The 24058-nt window shown below is 52.6% G+C and overlaps 1 protein-coding gene across 4 annotated transcripts in view; it reads right to left on the bottom strand.

Annotated features, from left to right (window-relative positions):
• Positions 1-5287: 5287 nt before the first annotated feature.
• Positions 5288-24058, bottom strand: part of ARHGAP33 (Rho GTPase activating protein 33) — a 92609-nt gene continuing 73838 nt past the window's right edge. For all 4 annotated transcript variants that reach the window (XM_075606112.1, XM_075606113.1, XM_075606111.1 and 1 more), the window contains 6 exons: positions 16224-16401; positions 15895-16028; positions 15720-15788; positions 10255-10806; positions 9416-9765; positions 5288-8217 (listed from right to left, as the gene is read on the bottom strand). In XM_075606112.1, coding sequence (XP_075462227.1) covers positions 7201-8217; positions 9416-9765; positions 10255-10806; positions 15720-15788; positions 15895-16028; positions 16224-16401 — 2300 coding nt within the window. In that variant the 3' untranslated portion in view covers positions 5288-7200. The remainder of the gene's footprint in view (positions 8218-9415; positions 9766-10254; positions 10807-15719; positions 15789-15894; positions 16029-16223; positions 16402-24058) is intronic.

Below are 24058 nucleotides of genomic sequence, written 5' to 3'. Positions count from 1 at the left end.
ATTAATACACCAGCATTGTTTGTGCAGCAGTTTGCTGAGCATAATCTATCCCAGGGGGGCAACCTTTTCAGTTGTGCCAATAAAGGGGCACAAATTGTTTGTCGAGCTGCTGTCCTACTGCCCCCCAACCCCTCCTCCTCCTCTCACTCAACCCCCTCCTCCTCTCTCACTCAATCCCCCCCACCTCCTCTCTCACTCAATCCCCCTCTCCTCCTCTCACTCAATCCCCCTCCTTTCTCACTCAATCCCCCTCCTCCTCTCTCTCATTCAATCCCCCTCCTCTCTCTCTCCCATCCTCCTCACACTCAATCCCCCTTCCTCCTCTCACTCAATCCCCCTCCTCCTCTCTCCCATCCTCCTCACACTCAATCGCCCCTCTTCCTCTCACTCAATCCCCCCTCCTCCTCTCTCCCATCCTCCTCACACTCAATCGCCCCTCTTCCTCTCACTCAATCCCCCCTCCTCTCACTCAACCCTCTCCTCCTCACTGTCTCACTCAATCGCCCCTCTTCCTCTCACTCAATCCCCCCTCCTTTCTCAATCTCCCATCTTCCTCTCACTCAATCCCCCTCTTTTCTCAATCCCCCATCCTCCTCTCTCACTCAATACCCTCCTCATCACTCTCTCTCTCTCTCTCTCAACCACCCACTCTAAGAATTTTACCCTGGTGGTGGGGGACGCCTCCAGCCCCGCTGCGGAGAACTGGGGCCCCGTGGGTGGAGGTGGCCAGATACATCGGCTGGGGGATAGACGCAGGCAGGTTGGCCACCCCTGATCTATTCAGTCATCATGATAAGGAGAGGTCCTGTGTGTATAACCCTATCCCTGCTGTCCTGTCTTTCTTTTCAGTCTCTTGTTATTAGGACATTTAGTGTCGGAGTAGATAAACTTTACAGACCAAGCCACAAGAATCACGTATATTATTGTGGACGCCAGCAATCTTCTCCTCCCATCATACAGGAAAACACGAAGCTGACAAAAAGCCTCAGTGCTACATCCAATGTGACCAATGCTATAGTGACATAGTGACATACTCATCTGCCTTCTCATAAGTGAGAGCCATTTAGTACAATGCTTTGGCCAACGCATTTTAAGCTTGTAACTTGTAAACTTGCAATTGGAGGCGAGTGACCCCCACTTCTAAGAAGAAAGACAGATAAGTATTTAACGACATAATTTGTCATATTGGATGTAACACATGTGCTTTTTGTCTTCTGTTATATACACATGGTCACAATCCCAGTAGCGCTCCTTTTGACACAATATACATGGTGTGCGGGTGTGTGTGTGTGTGTAAAACATGAAGCTGCAAAGAAAGATAATACAGAGGTATTCATGTGTCACAAAGGGCTGTCATTACTTTGTGTACATCGATGCCAGATCCCTATCTACGATCACACAGATCGTGATATTATTTGATCACAATACGATTAAGGGATAGTTGGCAAAAGCATCACTGACAGGGTGACCAGACGTCCTGGTTTTTTGTCGATTGTCCTGGGTCCTGACTTTAAAAAAAAAAAAACCTGTCCTGTTTTTTTAGCGTTTGCCAGTCGTGCATGCGCAAAAATTTGTCCGGGGAAAAATATGATCACCTTAATCATTGAAGAAATAAATGGAACTCCCACAGAAAATGTATTTGTGCTTTATCGAATGTAGAATATTAGCCCATTAAAGTGTTTGCCTTAAATACATCATCTGGAAGAGCAACCAACAGCAGGCTCTGGCCCTAAATCTAGTCCAAGACGTCTCAAAATCTAGTGACCTACAAACCATTTTCGTTTGAAAGATTTTACTGTTTCACGGCTACTATTTCCTCTCCCAGGATTCCTTGCTGGTCTCATCCTCACTGTTTATTCTGAGGGCAGTGGCATCTTTAGCCTGGAATTTTAGAGCTTTATCCAATTCGATCGCCCATGCTGTTCTATCCCGCACCAGTAGAGTTGTTTTCACAAACATTTTCGTTGCTCGGCAATTCGCAAAAATATTAGGTGCGACATTGTCGTGACTTTTGGCAGAATGTCACAAAGATGGCAATGCTGCATGAGTGCTAATCTGTATGGGTCCCCAAAAAATGGTTAAAAATATATATATATATATATGAAAAGATGCCACAGGCAAGTTGGAAGCAAACACTAATAATATTGATGGGGGCAGTGGTGGTGGACACTATTGGGTGCAGATGGTGGCAGACACTATTGGGTGCAGATGGGGGCAGTGGTAGAGGACACTATTGGGTGCTGATGGTGGAAGTGGTGGTGGACACTATTGGGTGCTGATGGCGACAGTGGTGGAGGACACTATTGGGTGCAGATGGTGGAAGTGGTGGTGGACACTATTGGGTTCTGATGGTGGCAGTGATGGAAGACACTATTTGGTGCTGATGGTCGCAGTGGTGGTGGACACTATTGGGTGCTAATGGTCGCAGTGGTGGTGGTGGACACTATTGGGTGCTGATGGTGGCAGTGGTGGTGGACACTATTGGGTGCTGATGGTGGCAGTGGTGGAAGACACTATTGGGTGCTGATGGTGGCAGTGGTGAGACACTATTGGGTGCTGATGGACACTGTTGGGTGCTGATGGTGGTGGACACTATTGGGTGCTGATGGTGGCAGTGGTGGAAGACACTATTGGATGCAGATGGTGGCAGTGGTGGTGGACACTATTGGGTGCTGATGGTGGCAGTGGTGGAAGACACTATTGGGTGCTAATGGTCGCAGTGGTGGAAGACACTATTGGGTGCTGATGGTGGCAGTGGTGGAAGACACTATTGGGTGCTAATGGTGGCAATGGTGGAGGACACTATTGGGTGCTGATGGTAGTGCACATCAGCTATGGGTCAGAGGGTCAAGGCAGAAAAATGAAAAGGCATGAAAAGACGTGTTTCATAAAACATTTTATTAAGGTGCAGGAGGGACTGGTGTCACCACAATGTCACTTGGTGTTAATCACTCCCACAGTACCATTTGCTTTTTTTTTTTTCTTCTAATACTTTTAAGGTAAAAAGGACAAAAACGGGTTATGTCCCTATAAATAACACCCAAAAACTGTGTTCCCCCCTCCAACAGGGAAGGGGTTAATATATACAAAGTACAATATATACAGTGTCCGTGGCTCTGCTATTATTAGTCCTATACAATGCTAAAAAACCTCGAGCACAATTTGTGCAGGCACAGAGGCTCTTAACCCCTTCCCTGCCAGAGTAGCCTACATTGCATGCGTTGTAGGTCTGTCTGGCAGCAAAGGGTTAAACAACAATGCATCCTTTTTCCCTTTCAAATGGTCCGTAGTGAAAACCCTGTGTGCGCTGCGCTATATTAGGCTGCGGCCTAGCAGGGAGCGAGCGCGCGGTGACGTCATGCTCTCTGCTTGGCCGGGCGATTTGTGGACAGCTAGGTACGCGCGCGGGGGGGACGCGGCCATGACATCACAGAGCTGGTTCGCCCCCTCATTGTATAACGAGCTGCCTTGTTTCCCTGTGCAGGAAAAGGAACACAGCTGTGACACAACAAACCGCGATATACACACACCATAAAAAAATACTCCACGAGAGTCCTGTTCCCTGTATCCCAGTCACACAGAAATGGCCGCTTAGGCGTCTACGACAATTAGCGGTAGGGTAAGGTGTTAAGGTTTTATGGGTAAGGGATTTGGGTTTTTTGGGAAAGGGGTTAAGGTTTTAAGGGGTTAAGGTTTGGGTTTTTAGGGTAATAGGTTATGGTTTGGGTTTTTAGGGAAAGGGGTTGAGGTTTTTAGGGAAAGGGGTTTAGATTTTTAGGGTAAGGGAGGTTAAGGTTTTTAGGGTAAGGGGGTTTATGTTTTTAGGGTAAGGGGGTTAAGCTTTGGGGTCTTTAGGGTAAGGGAGGTTAAGGTTTTTAGGGTAAAGGGGTTTAGGTTAGGGAATACATTACCTTCAGCAGCAAACTGTCCTGTCGACCAAATTTCCCGCCAGTGAAACGGCCGCAGCCAATTGCCCCAGACGCCAGTCATACCCTGTAACCAAGTTATAGTCACAAGATGCTCCCAACTCCGGGCTTCCTGTGTGTCCGGGCTCACCGGAGTCTCGCACACAGACACTGCCTCTCGCAGGCTCCCGGCAGACCCGCTGCCTGCGACACCCGCTGCGGTCTGATTTCTTATGTTATTCCCACCAATTTTCCCAACGTCATGAGGCAGAACTGGGAGTCAAAGAGCAGGAGGGCCTTAAAGAAAGCAGCGGTACTGCGGCAGTTCAACAGGTTACACAGTGGGGCAAATCTGAACCTAACTTTAGAAAGTGTTTATGCGCTGAAAACTGGATGAAAATAAGGCTGCATTAAAACAAATGAGGAAGAGAAGTTTGCAAATAAAAAAATAAATGTAAAAAAAAAAAAAAGCTGTTCACTGGGTTTATAAATAAAAGAAAAGTCATGGTATTCTGGCTTTATCAATAAAACAGTAGTGGTACTTCACTTTCTGCAGAGCAGTGTACACAGAGAGCACGACATTGCACAACAGCATAAACCAAGAGCCAAAATATACGCTCTGCGTTAATAAACCTCTGCAATCGTTCACAAAAATTGCTGTCCGGTCCAAAAGCAGGTGAATTTAGAAAGAGCTTGACCTGTCATGAAGGCGGCCATTTTGTATATCACTTGCAGCAGGAAGTGATGTCGCAATCCAGGTTAATACTCTGTCGGGCGCTAGTTAATGGAGCAGTAAACTTAGTTTGAAGCATTGCAGGCCCCTGTCGCAGTGAAAGGGTGACATTAATGGAGCGCCTTTCTAGGATATCCCTCCAGCAGAAGTACCTGGCCCTCCAGTGATAAAAGGCTTTGCACACCTCCCCTCTCCAGCAGTAATGGGTATATTCACTAGTCACAGCCCTAATACCTCAACAACAGCAGCATGCCGACTGGCTGACCATTAACAATGGCTAAAGCTCCTCTCTTACCAATACACACAGCCCTCAATCCATGAGGAGAGTGATACTCTGCAGAAGGAAACTCCGCAGCATTCTCTCTTACCCCATCAGTACGTGGCCCCTCCCTGCACAACTTCAAAATACACATTTACACGATGCTTTGGTGGCTCCCTGGCACTGACGAGGTTAACCATCCTTGCCACACTTCCTGCAGGGATTCCTCACTTGCAGTTGAATGCTGTAGAGCTGGGGTGGCCAAATCCAGTCCTCCAGGGCCACCAACAGGTCAGGTTTTGACAGATATCCCTGCTTCAGCACAGGTGGCTCAATCGAAGACTGAGCTACTGATTGAGCCGCCTGTGCTAAAGCAGGGATATTCTGAAAACCTGGCCTGTTGGTGGCCCTTGAGGACTGGAGTTGGCCACCCCTGTAATGCTGTTAATTCACAGGGGTGCAGGGCCCTTCCTTCCCGCCAGTGACGGTTTACACTGGATCGGGCTGTAATACCCGCTCTGGACATAAGCTTATGTTTTCTCGCATAGTGTATGAATGAGACAGGCTCTACAACAAAACCTTTCTAACGAGAATTGGAAAAATAAAGTATATATACACATTAATAAAGGTATCATGAAAAAAAATGGGGCACTGCCTCTTTAAAACCCCATACACTACAGACAGGTCATTAATGTCTGATGTACGCGGTTATTTCAATATTATGGCGTACGTCATGTCAACTTATCCCTGAATTAGTGGGTTTCAGCTTGTATAACCCTGGGACACATTGCAATCTTACACCGGATACAGAACGCAGAAAGATATTATTATTGCATTAAAAAAAATAAAAACTACCGCTGATTTCCGTAAGCTCGGCTGCCATGGAGTAAAGGAAATTTCTACCACCGCTCAGGTAAAAAATAAATAATATAGGTATTATATACCTTCCTGATATGCTTCCGGAGCCCGTTCCTGGCTAGATGCCTACAGTGTATTGACTAAAATCGCTCTACATCAAAAGTACAAAAAAATAAAACAATTAGTACCATATTTATCAAAGAAAAGAAAAAAATTCCCCTTAAACGCAATTTGCGATTTGACATGACCAAATCGGGTACAATTTGTACGGGGGTTTTGCACCCGGGAGACCCAAGAGATTGAGAATTGGGCGAGAACTTCTGGGTGTCTATTCATCTGTCTCCCGTCTTCAAAAATCCGCACCCGATTAATTAAACATACGCCCTTTGGATGCAATGTTTTCTTTGCTGAATCTGGTGCTGTTCCTTGCGGCGGTTTTGGCGCTGGAAGATCTGAACAACAAGAAAACTCTGCTCTGTTTGGGTTTACCCCGTCTTCTCATTTAAACTTAGTTTCTGCTGTAAAAAGCCGTTCACTGCGATCGGGGCCTGCAAATAAACCCTTTGAACCAACAGCTCGTTTGTTAATTTATTTAACAGAGAAACGTAAATTTGGTTCTTTTTCGTACGTTTGTCGGAATATTTAGAGCAGGGGTGGCCAACTCCAGTCCCCAAGGGCCACCAACAGGTCAGGGTTTCAGGATATCCCTGCTTCAGCACAGGTGGCTCAGTCTTTATCAGCACTTTCCGTGTGAAACGCGTGTGGGTGTCAGTACTACCGTTCATGTCTTTTACATTTCAATTAAACCTTTGGTCATGACGTCCCAGCCCTGCTCTTTGTATCAGCATCGGCAACTCATCCTTGCGTATTTTTCCTTTACATCCCTTTGCAAGAACAAGGAGATTGCAAGACTGCAAAGTCTTCATATCAAAGTACCTTGCAGCGTGCATTCTGCAGCAGCGGGAGAAGTTGGGGGATATGATGCGCATATTATACGAGGTTCATCCTTTTGTGCTGTTATTTATTGCACTTATTGGCATCAATAGCCCCCCACTAGTGGTGCGAGCCTCGGATATGCGAGTTAATCAAACACATTTCCATTGTTGTTCTCCAATCAGTGTGTGTGCGTTTTTTTTTTGTGTGTCTTTTTTAAAGAGCCACAAGAAGTGAAATTACTTGGTGAATACCACTGCGTTCGTATGACAAGTTAACCTCTTCGCTGCCAGAAGGGCTAGCAATGCTTTGTTTGGTAACTTTGTGGAACCGTCCGGCGGTGAAAGGGTGAAAGGAGCAGGACGGAGACTCGAACCCAGGAGCTGCTGGAATCTTCAGCAGTGAAAGGGTTACACAGCACCCCTAAGGGAATTACCCTAGAGGGGATTACCCTAGAGGGGGCAACACGGACAAATAATCAGCTCGCCCCTTATAAACACAACCGCAGCCCCTCAGCAATAACTTCGTGTCTGCCCCTCTGAATGCACCGTCCAGGGGGAGCCCAGAAATCCAGCTGACCCCGCATCGCTGGGTGACCTGTGCGGAGTCCCCCTCTGCTCCAGGTTCCCATACAGAGTTCCCCCCTCTGAGAGCACGCAGTGCGGGGGCACATAGCCCATCCTCTGGCCGCCTCCTACTGGAGCCTCGTACGTGATGATGGGGGGCTCCCCTCCCTCCAGGAATTTAGGCGGCCCCCACATGGCTGTGTGAGGAGGAGGGGGACGGAAAAAGCTGAGGGACCCCTCTCTCCGCAGGGGGTGGTGCTGACGCTGGGTGAGGAGTGTACCCCCTGAGCCCTCAAGACGCCCGGTGTTGGGGGGCTGCCCCGGCCGCTGTTTCTGCGGCAGCTCTGGTTTCACCGCTGCAGTGTCCATGTTGGCCCGGAAGTGCCCTCCTCCCTCAATCTTCGGGGGCAGGTTTACATAGATCGGTTCCTCCCTCCTCCCCCCAGGGAGAAGCCTGGAGCTGTTTTCGGTGTACCCCACTTGTCCTCGGTTTTCAGGGGTCCCCACATATTGATACCGGACCCCACCTCCGACAAAGTAGGGGCGCAACTGTGGGGGAGCCCTATCCCAGCGCTGGTAACGCAAAGACTCTGGGTCAAGAGCAAAAGGAGACCCGCCATACCATGGTGGGGGTACAGAATGGGGGATAGATGGGGGAGAGGTGACACAGGGCCAGGGCGTCTGAATTAGCCCGTAGGATGCATTAAGGGGAGCCCAGTGTGGGGGATCCCCCACAATCTCATAGTAGAGACCTTCAGGTTCAGGCCAGGGAGGTGCAGAGCGTTGGGGGGGAAGCCTAGGCCCATCCTCAGGGAAGGGGTATGGAGGAGGGCGGGGCCGGGGGCTCCAGAGAGTAGGGGGAGCTGGAAGGCTGCCCGAGCGCATGTGAAGGCGGGGGGCTCTAGAGGGAGGGGCTCCTCCTGGGGTCAGCTTCCTGGGGTCCGCTGGTGAGGAGCCTGGGGCCTGCGGAGAGAGAGGAGGGAGAGGGGTGAGAGAGGGCTGGGCTAGGTATGAACACACAATAAGAGACAAATGGTTTTGCTCTGCATCTTCCGCTCTGTAAATGTCTAAGACACTCAAACAAAAGAAAACAGTGCCACCTATAGAGAGAGGACGGGAGACCAGGATAAAACATGGCCAGAGCGAGGGGAGGACCCCACAAGCTCGCCCCTTTATTCTTGTGGGGTCACTGTCATTATGTCACGTTGGTCCTATGTTGTACTGACCCTTTAATGCATGGAACATATTAAAGTCATTAGCTCACTTTGGCCACTACTCAACTTAAAAGAAAATAATACAAAGTGTGTATGGGGATGAGGGGCAGAGTAGGGGCAGTTGTGGTACCAAGGAAAGAGAATTAAGGGACCATTGTGGACAAAGCCCTTGCTAGGATGAGGCAGTGAGAGGGACAGATACAAAAGGCACGGGGAAAGAAGACAGACAGGATATACAGGACAGGACAGAGAGACCGGACAGACAGGACAGGCAGAGCTTCAAACACAAGAAGCTCCGTCAAAGCACATCAGATGAGTACACCATTGCTATAAAACAATAGTTTCGATTTTGCGTCAACTTAGAATCATTTGCACGTGGAAACAATAAAGGCGCAAGAAATATGGAGCAATCAGGCATCAAGATACACACATACATATGTACATACATACATACATACATACATACGTACGTACAGTTCATTATATCTGGACAAAGGTCACAGCAGGGATGAAAACGCAGATCACGGAGTAAAATATTTTTTCAGAAATAAGTGTGCTGGACCTTTTTGCAATTTGTACCAGAGAACCTGTCCGTGACACCTTGGTCTAGAACTAATAGGAGTGTGTGTGTGCACACACACACACATTTTAGCACCTAAGTGTCTTATGGAGTAACACTGCTTAGACAATATGGCCCTTTAAGTCGCACATCCACCCCAAAGGTATCAAACAGGTTACATCTGATGGATGGGATGTTGAATTAAAGCGCGACCTAATTTTACTTCTATAAATAATATTACATTGATCGTGGCCCAAAATTAGGGTCATCCCTGGGATACCCTGGGACAGAAACCCCCAAATAAAAAGAGGCATCAGCTGAAGGGATTGCCATTTCAACCCCTCTCACTGCTTTACAATGAACCTCAGGGAAAAAGACGCTCACTCACCAGTGTGTTGTGTGCGTTAGGTCTCTGCAGTCGGTGCTGGGTGGGATTCAACGAGGGGGGACGTAGCTCAGAGTACAGGGGTCCCTCCTTTGGGGCTGTGCTCTCACCGCACTCCATGGACAGAGAGCGGCGGAAGACAGAGGTGTGGGGATGAGAGGGCGCAGATCGCATGGACCTCTTAGCTGGGACTGTGCCGCATGATGTCGAAGACTGGAGGGCACGCTGGGCACTCTCGGCCAGCTTCAAGGCCATGAGACGGGCGGGGTCCTTTGGAGGAGGAGGGGGAGGGATCTGTCGGATGAATGAGAGGGAAGGGGAGATAGCAGACTGCTGTGGAGACAGAGCAGGACCTGTATGAAAAAGACAGAGGAGGCACAAGAGCAACGGTTAGTCCCCATAAGAAATAACCAGAGATTGTCCATTGTAGATATACTGGGATAGAACAAGATGTCAGCAAAGGCAATATAGTGCTAGATCATACTAAAAAGCAGTCAGGAATCAATGCACAGATTATAAAAATGAAACAACAACAAACAAAATCAGAGAGTGGAACGTACAAAGTGTAAGTCAGGTCAACGTTCTAGTGGAGGGAACATTCCTGGAGAAGTCTACATTCCCAGCGGGCTGAGAGAGTTCTCCATGCCTGTCCTGGTGTGTACTGATCTGTCTCACCCTCACAGATGAACAAAATACCTCTGAGGTAGTGAAAGCTCTGTACTCACAATTACATTTAAGAAGAAGAATTTGCCTGATGGAATCTGTCAGAAACAGACCGATGCCGATAGAGACTCCTGGGGGACACGGGCAGAGTACATGATTCACGGTGACTCTTCACTCACCTGTAGGTGTCTCCTCCTGACCGGAGAGCCCGGTCAGCTTCCCTTTGACCTCTCGCAGGCAGCTCTCACTCAGACGCAGCTGGCAGGACTGGAGGAGCAGGGATAGCATCTGAGGGGGAGGGGACAGGCTACGGGGGACCTGGCACTCAACGTTGGCCACCAGGCGCTCTGGGGGGCTGTGAGAGGGGGAAGGAGAGCACCCGCCAGAGGGGGAAAGGCTCACCCTGCGTGGCAAGGGATGAGCCGGAGCACAATTTGTGATCTCTGCCCTTACTTTCCTGGGTGTTAGGACCTCTTCAGGCTCAGAGAGAGAGAGGCGGAAGGAGAGTGGGTCAAACCCAAGGCCATCAGTGTCAGGGAGCGGCGGGGAGAGGTCCAGGTCTTCTTCTATCCAGGCAGACTGGGGGCGGGCAGAGCCTGGGGGAGATGGTACAGTGGAAGGGGAGGGGGAGGAGGGCCCCAGGCTCTCAACTGAGTGGCAGTGAGGCAGCCGGGAAGGGAGCCCGTCACTTGTGGAGCGAGGGCGGCGGAGACGTGAGGGCCGGTGAAATCCTGTGGGAGAGAAAAAAATAGAGAGAAAGAGAGAAAAAATAGAGCGAGAGAGAGAAAAATAAAATAGAGAGAGAGAGAAAATAGAGAAAAAAAATAGGGAGAAAAAAAATAGAGAGAGAGAGAAAAAATAGAGAGAGAAAAAAAAATAGAGAGAGAGAAAAAAAAATAGCGAGAGAGAGAGAAAAAATAGAGAGAGAGATAGAGAGAGAAAATAGAGAGAGAGGGAGAGAGAGAGAGAGCGAGAGAGAGAGAGAGAGAGAGAGAGAGAGAGAGAGAGAGAGAGAGAGAGAGAAAGAGGAGAGAGAGGAGAGAGGAGAGAGAAAGAGGAGAGAGGAGAAAGAGAGAGGAGAGAGAGAAAGAGGAGAGAGAAAGAGGAGAGAGAGAGAGAGAAAGAGGAGAGAGAAAGCGAAAGAGGAGAGAGAGAGAAAGAGGAGAGAGAAAGCGAAAGAGGAGAGAGAGAGAGGAGAGAGAGAGAGGGGAGAGAGAGAGAGAGAGAGAGAGAGAGAGAGAGAGAGAGAGAGAGAGAGAGAGAGGAGAGAGAGAGGAGAGAGAGGAGAGAGAGAGATAAAGGAGAGAAAGAGAAAAAAGGATTGAAAAAAAGGGAGCGAGTGAAAAAAAAAAAAAAGGAGAGCGAGAGCACACGCATGAATAAAAAGAAAGAGCGCGAAAGAGAGAGAAAAAAAAAAGAAGAGAGAGCGCAGGAGAGAAAAAAAGGGGGATGAGAAAGAGAGAGCGCGAAAAAAAGAACGAATGAGCGAGCGCGAGAGAGAGACAGGCAGAAAAGGAGAGCGCGGCAGAGAGCCAGTCAAAGGGAAAGAAAGAAAGAAAGAGAAAGAAGAAAGAAAGGAGATACAGTGCCCAAGGGTAAGAAATAGTTACAGTGAGAAGACGATGAAAGAATTAGAGAGAGAAATATACACATACAAAGACATTATTCCATACGCTCTGTGAGCGGCTTCCCTGTGCTAGGTATCCGCTACATTCATATGAATGGAACCAACATCTCCTCAAGCACTGGGAGGTGACTCACAGTATATGGAAAAAGGGAGAAATAGAACTACGGAGACCGATATACAGTGGTGTGAAAAAGAAAGTACACCCTCTTTGAATTCCATGGTTTTACATATCAGGACATGATAACAATCCTCTGTTCCTTAACAGGTCTAAAAATTAGGTAAAGACAACCTAATTTGAACAACAACACATAAGATATTACACCGTGTCATGATTTAACAGAAATAAAGCCAAAATGGAGAAGCCATGTGTGAAAAACTAAGTACATCCTTACTGCTTCAATAGCTGCTAGAACCACCTTTAGCAGCAGTAACTTGAAGTAATCGTTTTCTGTGCTGTAAGTAGGATTCTGGTTTTAACCAACCGGATCCCACATCTGCTACAATATATTGTGTTTAATAAATTTATCTTATTACCAGTCAGCCTTATCTGTTTTATGTAGTGTTGTCTTGTCTTGTTTGTTGTGTGTATTTTATGTTATATCATTGCATTCTGCACTATGATGTGTTTTTCTTGTTTCTCTTCTCCCTGCATATATTGATGGAGTCCACACTGTGAAGTTACAGCAGGAAAGCTATATCTATAGCCACCCTCCGTGTGAGAACATTTCAATATTGGACATTACCTTTTTCACCATTGGACTATAGTGGCGCCGGTCTGTATTGTATTATTTGTAATCGTTTTCTGTATGACTTTATCAGTCTCTCACATCGTTGTGGAGGAATTTTGGCCCACTCTTCTTTACAACGTTGCTTCAGTTCATTGAGGTTTGTGGGCATTTGTTTATGCACAGCCCTCTTAAGGTCCAGCCACAGCATTTCAATCGGGTTGAGGTCTAGACTTTGACTGGGCCATTGCAACACCTTGATTCTTTTCTTTTTCAGCCATTCTGTTGTAGATTTGCTGGTGTGCTTGGGATCATTGTCCTCTTGCATGACCCAATTTAGGCCAAGCTTTAGCTGTCGGACAGATGGCCTCACATTTGACTCTAGAATACTTTGGTATACAGAGGAGTTCATGGTCGACTCAATTACTGCAAGGTTCCCAGGTCATGTGGCTGCAAAACAAGCCCAAATCATCACCCCTCCACCACCGTGCTTGACAATTGGTATGAGGTGTTTGTGCGGATATGCTGTGTTTGGTTTTCGCCAAATGTGGTGCTGTGTATTATGGCCAAACATCTCCACTTTGGTCTAGTCTGTCCAAAGGACATTGTTCCAGAATTCTTGTGGTTTGTTCAGATGCAACTTTGCAAACCTAAGCCATGCTGCCATGTTCTTTTTACCATACTTGTTCAGTCTTTTTCTAATTGTACTGTCATGAGCTTTAACATTTAACATGGTAACTGAGGCCTGTAGAGTCTGAGATGTAACTCTTGGGTTTTTTTTGCAATTTCTCTGAGCATTGCACGGTCTGACCTTGGGGTGAATTTGCTGGGACATCCACTCCTGAGAAGTTTGGCAATTGTCTTGAATGTTTTCCATTTTTGAATAATCTTTCTCACTGTAGAATGATGGACTTTAAATTGTTTGGAAATGGCCTTATAACCCTTCCCAGATTGATGGGCAGCAACAATTGCTTCTCTAAGGCCTCGGCCATGTTTAGTGCTTGCTGGCGGAAGCGTGCCGACGCGCGCTCCCGCTCAGCACTGAGCCCCTACAGCCGCAATTAGAGCGGCTTTAGTAGCGGCTCACCTGCGCTTCCGCGCCCTTGCGGAAGCGCAGGTCTTAGGGGAATTTAAAATTCCCCCGCTTGCCGGCACGACAGGCCGGTCACGTGAGCGGTTCGCCCAATGAGGGCGAACCAGCTCCGTGACGTCACTGGCCCGCCCCCGGCCAGTGACGCGCCCGCCCCCTGACGGCCCGCTGACAGCGCGTGCGGTAAGCAACCACAAGGCCAGGGAAAGCACCCGCTTTCACTGAGCCTCAGCGAGCATGGACTCAGCCTAAGATGTCTTTCCTCCTTGGCATTGTGTTAACACACCCCGGAATGCTCTAGACCAGCAAACTGCTAAAACTTTGGCTTTTATAGAGGTGGTCACACTTGTTGATGATCAATTAAATAAAGAGCATTTGATTAGCAGCACCTGTCTGCTACTTAGCATCTTAATTCCTATGGAAGCAGTAAGGGTGTACTTAGTTTTTCACACATGGCTTCTCCATTTTGGCTTTATTTCTGTTAAATAAATCATGACACGGTGTAATATGTCATGTGTTGTTGTTCATCCGAGGTTGTATTTACCTAATTTTAAGACCTGCTAAGGAACAGATGATTGTTATTATGTCCTGATATGTAAAACCATGGTATTCAAAGAGGATGTACTTTCTTTTTCACACAACTGTACACACAAAATTACAGGCATTCAGGATATGAGACACACAAAGATGCACACGCAAAAGGTGAGGAAACTGTGATAGTTCCGATCGGGACAGTATTGCATGAAAATTCACACAATAGGCGTTTCCATGTGACAGTGCCCCGATTAACAAATCACAGTTTTAATTAATAAACTTAAGAGGGGTACACAAATGTTTGCACCAAGAAACCCATCCCCCAAAGTGCAATATTCATGGCTATCACACTTTAATGAACAAACCCCAAATGAGAGGCGGAGGCATTTACACACAGAGGGAAATAAGGGCGGGCATGAGATATGGGGGCAGTGCAAGAGATATAGGGGGAAAGAGAAATAGGGGGGGAGAGATATTGGAGGGCGGGGGAAAGAGAAATAGGGGGGGAGAGATATTGGGGGCGGGGGAAAGAGAAATAGGGGGGAGAGATATTGGGGGGCGGGGGAAAGAAAAATAGGGGGGAGAGATATTGGGGGGGCGGGGGAAAGAGAAATAGGGGGAGAGATATTGGGGGGTGGGGGAAAGAGAAATAGGGGGGAGAGATATTGGGGGGTAGGGGAAAGAGAAATAGGGGGAGAGATATTGGGGGGCGGGGGAAAGAACTAGGGGGGAAAGAGATATAGAAGGAAAGGGATATAGGAGGAAAGGGATATAGGGGGAAAGGGAAATAGGGGGAAAGAGAAATAGGGGGATAGAGAAATAGGGGGATAGAGAAATAGGGGGATAGAGAAATAGGGGGATAGAGAAATAGGGGGAAAGAGAAATAGGGGGAAAGGGATATAGGGGAAAGGGATATAGGGGGAAAGGGATATAGGGGGAAAGGGATATAGGGGGAAAGGGATATAGGGGGAAAGGGATATAGGGGGAAAGGGATATAGGGGGAAAGGGATATAGGGGGAAAGGGATATAGGGGGAAAGGGATATAGGGGGAAAGGGATATAGGGGGAAAGGGATATAGGGGGAAAGGGATATAGGGGGAAAGGGATAAAGGGGGAAAGGGATATAGGGGGAAAGGGATATAGGGGGAAAGGGATATAGTGGGAAAGAAATAGGGGGAGAGGGATATAGGGGGAAAGGGATATAGTGGGAAAGAAATAGGGGGAGAGATTATTGGGGGGCGGGGAAAGAGATATAGGGGGAGAAGAGATATAGGGGGGAGAAGAGATATATGGGGGGAATAGATATAGGGGGGAGAGATATAGGGGGAGAGATATTGGGGGGAGAGATATAGGGGGGGGAGAGATATAGGGGGGGGAGAGATATAGGGGGGGGAGAGATATAGGGGGGGGAGAGATATAGGGACACAGATACAGGACCATTGCTGTGAAGACCAGAAAAGATTGCTGTCCCAATGATTGAATGGAGCGGAACGTCTCTGGCATGGGACCAGGTCCTCAGCGTACTGTCCCGAGAGAGACATCCACATGGAGCAAGTAATGAGTGATAGGAACACAAATGAGAGGAGACACACAAAGCTAGTTTGGGGGGAGGATAGACAGAGGCAGACATGGTCCACGGATTTCCTTGGCCCCCCAGTAAGATACTTACCAGCCCCACTGGTGTGAGAGCACAGAGATTCCTCGCTTTTAGCTGACCGCAGAGTGACGGTTTCTGAAACTGAGAGGGGAATGAGAGAGAGTGTGGCGTGATAAGACAGTCCATAGCAGAGCGAGAGGACAATAAGAACAGGAAGAAGGGGCCAGCGAGAGAGCTTCAGTGTCACCTCTTTGGTGGCTCGCAGGGCCCCCGATGCCCCCCGGACGAGACTTTTTCTGCTGTGAGGAGTTTTTCCCGATGGCGAAAAATGTTCTCCAACTGCTGCCTCCCCCTGACTTCTTCCTCCCGCGGGGGGTCTTTCTGGGGGAGAGAAACATGACGGGAGAGAAAATGAGAGAGAACAGCGGCGGTTCTGAACTTGGAAGACGGCAGTAACATTCTGGAGCGGAAATCAGCATGGACGTTCTGGGCGTGAGGGGGAGCGGTGGCAGTAAAGTTCTGGGGGGCGGGGGGTGACAGCGAGGTGGTTCCCATACAGGGGGTCCCCAATAGTACCTTTCCTCGTTGCTCTCTGACCCCCTCTGGTGCTTATTGGGGGATATTCGTTCCGCACCCAGTTTCTCAGCTGCTTCTCTCTGGCTCTGGCTCCGAGCCTGAGCCTCCTGCAGGCTGACGAGGCGTCCCGAGGGGCAAACACCCAGCAGGGAGCGGGGCCGGGAAGGGCCACAGCGACCTGCAAGGACAACAATATGGATTGATGTAGGAAGACTATCAAGCGGCCAATGATAGGACAAGAATTAACAAGCTGGTGGGGAAGAGTTAGAGCAATGCTCTGCAGGATAACAGCGAGAGTTAGAGCAATGCTCGGCAGGCTAACAGCGAGAGAGAGAGGATGCAATGCTCAGCAGGATAACAGCGAGAGAAAGCGATGCTCTGCAGGATAACAGCGAGAGTTAGAGCAATGCTCTGCAGGATAACAGCGAGAGAGAGCGATGCTCTGCAGGATAACAGCGAGAGTTAGAGCAATGCTCTGCAGGATAACTGCGAGAGAGAGCGATGCTTGGCAGGATAACTGCGAGAGTTAGAGCGATGCTCGGCAGGCTAACAGCGAGAGAGAGAGGATACAATGCTCAGCAGGATAACAGCGAGAGAGAGCAATGCTCTGCAGGATAACAACGAGAGAGAGCGATGCTCAGCAGGATAACAGCGAGAGAGAGCAATGCTCTGCAGGATAACAGCGAGAGTTAGAGCAATGCTCTGTAGGATAACAGCGAGAGAGAGCGATGCTCGGCAGGCTAACAGCGAGAGAGAGAGGATACAATGCTCAGCAGGATAACAGCGAGAGAGCAATGCTCTGCAGGATAACAGCGAGAGAGAGCAATGCTCAGCAGGATAACAGCGAGAGTTAGAGCAATGCTCTGTAGGATAACTGCGAGAGTTAGAGCAATGCTCTGTAGGATAACAGCGAGAGAGAGAGGATACAATGCTCAACAGGATAACAGCGAGAGAGAGCAATGCTCTGCAGGATAACAGCAAGAGAGCGATGCTCTGCAGGATAACAGCGAGAGAGAGAGGATACAATGCTCAGCAGGATAACAGCGAGAGAGCAATGCTCTGCAGGATAACAGCGAGAGAGAGCAATGCTCAGCAGGATAACAGCGAGAGTTAGAGCAATGCTCTGTAGGATAACTGCAAGAGTTAGAGCGATGCTCGGCAGGCTAACAGCGAGAGAGAGAGGATACAATGCTCAACAGGATAACAGCGAGAGAGAGCAATGCTCTGCAGGATAACAGCAAGAGAGCGATGCTCTGCAGGATAACAGCGAGAGAGAGCGATGCTCAGCAGGATAACAGCGAGAGAGAGCGATGCTCAGCAGGATAACAGCGAGAGAGCGAGCAATGCTCTGCAGGATAACAGCAAGAGAGAGAGAGAGCAATGCTCTGCAGGATAACAGTGAGAGAGCAATGCTCTGCAGGATAACAGCGAGAGGTAAAGCAATGCTCGGCAGGCTAACAGCGAGAGAGAGCGATGCTCTGCATGATAACAGCGAGTTAGAGCGAAGCTCTCTGATAGCACAATGCTCTGCAGGGCTAAGATTGGGGGGACAGGGAGGTTAAGAAAGGTCTCTTTAGCAGGAAGCGGCGCACACACAAAATAAAGCAGCAGAACCCCCCTGTAAGCCAAGCTGGGCTATACAAAGATGTCCATTACCTCTGCATCAATCGGACACGGCTTCTGGGGAATGATCAGTATCACTTTATAATGAGACAAGGACGAGTCCTCAAACCTCCCGAGAGAAAGCAGCATACGGGACAAGAGAGGGCCGCGTGCCTCACCGTGACGGAGAGCTGTGCCTCCGATAGTGACGGGGGAAGGGGCAGGTGGCTGTGCACCTCATAGCGAGAAGAGGAGCAATACGAGACAGGCGGGTGTCCCAGGCGTGAGTGACAGATGGCTGCGTATCCTACAACAGGACAGTGTAGGTGTGTGCGTGTCATTAATCACAAAGAAACAGGAGATCGCTCAGCAAACCATTGTGTTGAGCAATTTGAGAGGCAACGCTATATCTTGGACGCAAAGTGGAAGATAGCCGTGTAGGTGTGTGAAGCAGAGAGAGATAGCTGTGCTTCTTTATAGTAAGCAGGAGAAAGAGATACAGCTACGCACCATATCGTCAGCACGGAAAGTGGGAGATCGACGGGCAGTGCTGTAATAAACACAGAATAACACCCCAGAGGGGGCTGACCTGTTTATTGTGCATAGGGGGTATACATTGTAATAGAAACCATAAGATAAGGGAAGTGACAGAGGTCAATATGTGGGACCCAACATCACAATGTGACAGTGGGTGTGCGAGAGATATAGATATAGATATATATATATATATATATATCCCACTACACACGCTCCTGATGGGTATTATTGTGGCCAAAAAGCCAGTGACGTATTTGTCTCTGTTCATTATCGGTCTTTTCAGTGACAGAGAAGTGATACATTGTAGGCATTTCTCTGTTATTCAAAGGGTTGTTATCTTCATTTAACCCCTTCAATGTCAGCAATGTACTGAAGGCCCCTCTGACAGTGGAGAGTTTATTGGTGATGGGGCTGTACAGAGATCCTCTGCATCACTATAGAGAGCGGAGTGATCATGTTTCTGAGGAGTCTGTGCACAAATCCTACAGCCCCAAACATGCTTTGCTCAGTGCACTGCAAGCTCCTCCTTGGGACAGAACCAGTCGCGTTCCGCCACACAGGCAGATTGGAACATCCCATTAGTCGTCTGTCTTGAGCTGCTCTGTTGCTCCAGATCCGCTCTCCTGGGTTGAGTTGGAGGAGGTCTCCTCATCAGTTGGGGTCTCGGCCCTGCACACTCTGTTCTGTGCCTGGTACCATGCCTCGGGCAGCGTGAGCAGACGAGGTCTCAGGGAGATGCAAGATGTTCTGCGGAGGCCGGTTGCTTTCGCTGGTGATGGGGGGGGGGGAAGGAGGGTAGAGAAGAAGACAATGTGGAGCAGGCGGGGGTCAAGGTATTAGCCCTCCCCACTATCTCCAAACTCCAGGGTCAAGTAGGACCTGCGAGGTCTATAGCAATGCAAGCAGAAGCAACATCAACCCATGGCGGGGGGAGCCAAGGATTGAAAAACAATAGGTCCGGGTAAGAAAAATAAAATAAAAAGCAGAGGGCAAGGTGGAAGAGTTCGAAGGTCGAGCACGGCTCAAACAAACATGGCAGCCTTGTCTCAGCGCGACGTCAGAGGAGAGTTTCGTCCCCAAGTTCCTTCTCCGGGTTAAAGCCCAACGATAGTAGTTCACACGAGGTCAGCAAACACCATCCACAGGTGAAGCGGGCAGGTGCAAGAAGTGAGCAGCTCAGAAGGCAAACGTGAGGAACGGAGGAGGAGGGGGAGCAGCGAGCCCGGAAATAAACAAAAAGCGCACAAGGAAAGCACGCCTCTAACCCCCGCACAGGTACCTGCATCGGTTCCGCAACCAGACATGGCGTACAAAGCTTGGGTTGCTATGAAGAAGTAGTGGACTGCTGGGCATGAAAGGCTTTGTAATGGGTGAACCTGTGTCTATAAGCAAGGCCCGTGACTGCACTTTACCTCGCAGTGCTCCGTAATCCCACACTGCTTTAATGCTATTTAGGAGGAGGATTGATTGTGCCAGTATGTTGTGCAGCTATATTACCGCCAGCACCCACAGAATTATTCATGGATAATGATAAAGCCTACATCAACATCCCTGTAGAAGGCAATAATGCACTGTGGAGTTGGGTAGCCATCGGGGCGATATTATACGGGTGATATTATGGGTTACAAGTTGGGGCAGCACATGCTTCATTTTAACACTTCGCTAAAGCCGGGGCCTGCAACGCATTGGCCCTTCCAGCAGTGAAGAGGTCAATCATAGGAAGTGTCGGATGTCCAAACAATATTTCAGACAATGTGACCGACAGCCTTGTGTGGGAGGGGCTCCGTGTGTGATGGGGAGGGGCTCCGTGTGTGATGGGGGAGGGGCTCCGTGTGTGATGGGGGAGGGGCTCCGTGTGTGATGGGGGAGGGGCTCCGTGTGTGATGGGGGAGGGGCTCCGTGTGTGATGGGGGAGGGGCTCCGTGTGCGATGGGGGAGGGGCTCCGTGTGCGATGGGGGAGGGGCTCCGTGTGCGATGGGGGAGGGGCTCCGTGTGCGATGGGGGAGGGGCTCCGTGTGCGATGGGGAAGGGGCTCCGTGTGCGATGGGGAGGGGCTCCGTGTGCGATGGGAAAGGGGCTCCGTGTGCGATGGGGGAGGGGCTCCGTGTGCGATGGGGGAGGGGCTCCGTGTGCGATGGGGGAGGGGCTCCGTGTGCGATGGGGGAGGGGCTCCGTGTGCAATGGGGGAGGGGCTCCGTGTGCAATGGGGGAGGGGCTCCGTGTGCAATGGGGGAGGGGCTCCGTGTGCAATGGGGGAGGGGCTCCGTGTGCAATGGGGGAGGGGCTGGGGGAGGGGCTCCGTGTGCAATGGGGGAGGGGCTCCGTGTGCGACGGGGGAGGGGCTCCGTGTGCGACGGGGGAGGGGCTCCGTGTGCGACGGGGGAGGGGCTCCGTGTGCGACGGGGGAGGGGCTCCGTGTGCGACGGGGGAGGGGCTCCGTGTGCGACGGGGGAGGGGCTCCGTGTGCGACGGGGGAGGGGCTCCGTGTGCGACGGGGGAGGGGCTCCGTGTGCGACGGGGGATTGGGCTCCGTGTGTGATGGGGGAGGGGCTCCGTGTGCGATGGGGGAGGGGCTCCGTGTGCGATGGGGGATTGGGCTCCGTGTGCGATGGGGGAGGGGCTCCGTGTGCGATGGGGGAGGGGCTCCGTGTGCGATGGGGGAGGGGCTCCGTGTGCGATGGGGGAGGGGCTCCATGTGCGATGGGGGAGGGGCTCCGTGTGCGATGGGGGAGGGGCTCCGTGTGCGATGGGGGAGGGGCTCCGTGTGCGATGGGGGAGGGGCTCCGTGTGCGGTGTGCGATGGGCTCCGTGTGCGATGGGGGAGGGGCTCCGTGTGCGATGGGGGATGGGCTCCGTGTGCGATGGGGGATGGGCTCCGTGTGCGATGGGGGATGGGCTCCGTGTGCGATGGGGGATGGGCTCCGTGTGCGATGGGGGAGGGGCTCCGTGTGCGATGGGGGAGGGGCTCCGTGTGCGATGGGGGAGGGGCTCCGTGTGCAATGGGGGAGGGGCTCCGTGTGCGATGGGGGAGGGGCTGGGGGAGGGGCTCCGTGTGCAATGGGGGAGGGGCTCCGTGTGCAATGGGGGAGGGGCTCCGTGTGCAATGGGGGAGGGGCTCCGTGTGCAATGGGGGAGGGGCTCCGTGTGCAATGGGGGAGGGGCTCCGTGTGCAATGGGGGAGGGGCTGGGGGAGGGGCTCCGTGTGCGATGGGGGAGGGGCTCCGTGTGCGATGGGGGAGGGGCTCCGTGTGCGATGGGGGAGGGGCTCCGTGTGCGATGGGGGAGGGGCTCCGTGTGCGATGGGGGAGGGGCTCCGTGTGCGATGGGGGAGGAGCTCCGTGTGCGATGGGGGAGGAGCTCCGTGTGCGATGGGGGAGGGGCTCCGTGTGCGATGGGGTAGGGGCTCCGTGTGCGATGGGGGAGGGGCTCCGTGTGCGAATGGGGGAGGGGCTCCGTGTGCGATGGGGGAGGGGCTCCGTGTGCGATGGGGGAGGGGCTCCGTGTGCGATGGGGGAGGGGCTCCGTGTGCGATGGGGGAGGGGCTCCGTGTGCGATGGGGGAGGGGCTCCGTGTGCGATGGGGGAGGGGCTCCGTGTGCGATGGGGGAGGGGCTCCGTGTGCGATCGGGGAGGGGCTCCGTGTGCGATGGGGGAGGGGCTCCGTGTGCGAATGGGGGAGGGGCTCCGTGTGCGAATGGGGGAGGGGCTCCGTGTGCGAATGGGGGAGGGGCTCCGTGTGCGAATGGGGGAGGGGCTCCGTGTGCGAATGGGGGAGGGGCTCCGTGTGCGATGGGGGAGGGGCTCCGTGTGCGATGGGGGAGGGGCTCCGTGTGTGATGGGCTCTGTGTGCGATGGGGGAGGGGCTCCGTGTGCAATGGGGGAGGGGCTCCGTGTGCAATCGGGGAGGGGCTCCGTGTGCAATGGGGGAGGGGCTCCGTGTGCGATGGGCTCCGTGTGCGATGGGGGAGGGGCTCCGTGTGCGATGGGGGAGGGGCTCCGTGTGCGATGGGGGAGGGGCTCCGTGTGCGATGGGGGAGGGGCTCCGTGTGCGATGGGGGAGGGGCTCCGTGTGCGATGGGGGAGGGGCTCCGTGTGCGATGGGGGAGGGGCTCCGTGTGCGATGGGGGAGGGGCTCCGTGTGCGATGGGGGAGGGGCTCCGTGTGCGATGGGGGAGGGGCTCCGTGTGCAATCGGGGAGGGGCTCCGTGTGCAATGGGGGAGGGGCTCCGTGTGCGATGGGGGAGGGGCTCCGTGTGCGATGGGCTCCGTGTGCGATGGGGGAGGGGCTCCGTGTGCGATGGGGGAGGGGCTCCGTGTGCGATGTGGGAGGGGCTCCGTGTGCGATGGTGGAGGGGCTCCGTGTGCGATGGGGGAGGGGCTCCGTGTGCGATGGGGGAGGGGCTCCGTGTGCGATGGGGGAGGGGCTCCGTGTGTGATGGGGAGGGGCTCCGTGTGGGATGGGGAGGGGCTCCGTGTGCGATGGGGGATTGGGCTCCGTGTGCGATGGGGGAGGGGCTCCGTGTGCGATGGGGGAGGGGCTCCGTGTGCGATGGGGGAGGGGCTCCGTGTGCGATGGGGGAGGGGCTCCGTGTGCGATGGGGGAGGGGCTCCGTGTGCGATGGGGGAGGAGCTCCGTGTGCGATGGGGGAGGGGCTCCGTGTGCGATGGGGGAGGGGCTCCGTGTGCGATGGGGGAGGGGCTCCGTGTGCGATGGGGGAGGGGCTCCGTGTGCGATGGGGGGAGGGGTCCGTGTGCGATGGGGGAGGGGCTCCGTGTGCGATGGGGGAGGGGCTCCGTGTGCGATGGGGGAGGGGCTCCGTGTGCGATGGGGGAGGGGCTCCGTGTGCGATGGGGGAGGGGCTCCGTGTGCGATGGGGGAGGGGCTCCGTGTGCGATGGGGGAGGGGCTCCGTGTGTGATGGGCTCTGTGTGCGATGGGGGAGGGGCTCCGTGTGCGATGGGGGAGGGGCTCCGTGTGCGATGGGGGAGGGGCTCCGTGTGCGATGGGGGAGGGGCTCCGTGTGCAATGGGGGAGGGGCTGGGGGAGGGGCTCCGTGTGCAATGGGGGAGGGGCTCCGTGTGCGATGGGGGAGGGGCTCCGTGTGCGATGGGGGAGGGGCTCCGTGTGCGATGGGGGAGGGGCTCCGTGTGTGATGGGGGAGGGGCTCCGTGTGCAATGGGGGAGGGGCTGGGGGAGGGGCTCCGTGTGCAATGGTGGAGGGGCTCCGTGTGCGATGGGGGAGGGGCTCCGTGTGCGATGGGGGAGGGGCTCCGTGTGCGATGGGGGAGGGGCTCCGTGTGCGATGGGGGAGGGGCTCCGTGTGCGATGGGGGAGGGGCTCCGTGTGCGATGGGGAGGGGCTCCGTGTGTGAATGGGGGAGGGGCTCCGTGTGCGATGGGGGAGGGGCTCCGTGTGCGATGGGGGAGGGGCTCCGTGTGCGAATGGGGGAGGGGCTCCGTGTGCGAATGGGGGAGGGGCTCCGTGTGCGAATGGGGGAGGGTCTCCGTGTGCGATGGGGGAGGGGCTCCGTGTGCGATGGGGGAGGGGCTCCGTGTGCGATGGGGGAGGGGCTCCGTGTGCGATGGGGGAGGGGCTCCGTGTGCGATGGGGGAGGGGCTCCGTGTGCGATGGGGGAGGGGCTCCGTGTGCGATGGGGGAGGGGCTCCGTGTGCGATGGGGGAGGGGCTCCGTGTGTG

This window comes from Ascaphus truei, chromosome 6 (genome assembly GCF_040206685.1).
Source record: "Ascaphus truei isolate aAscTru1 chromosome 6, aAscTru1.hap1, whole genome shotgun sequence".
NCBI classification, from domain to species: Eukaryota; Metazoa; Chordata; class Amphibia; order Anura; family Ascaphidae; genus Ascaphus; species Ascaphus truei.
This window is presented reverse-complemented; position numbering and strand designations above follow the sequence as displayed.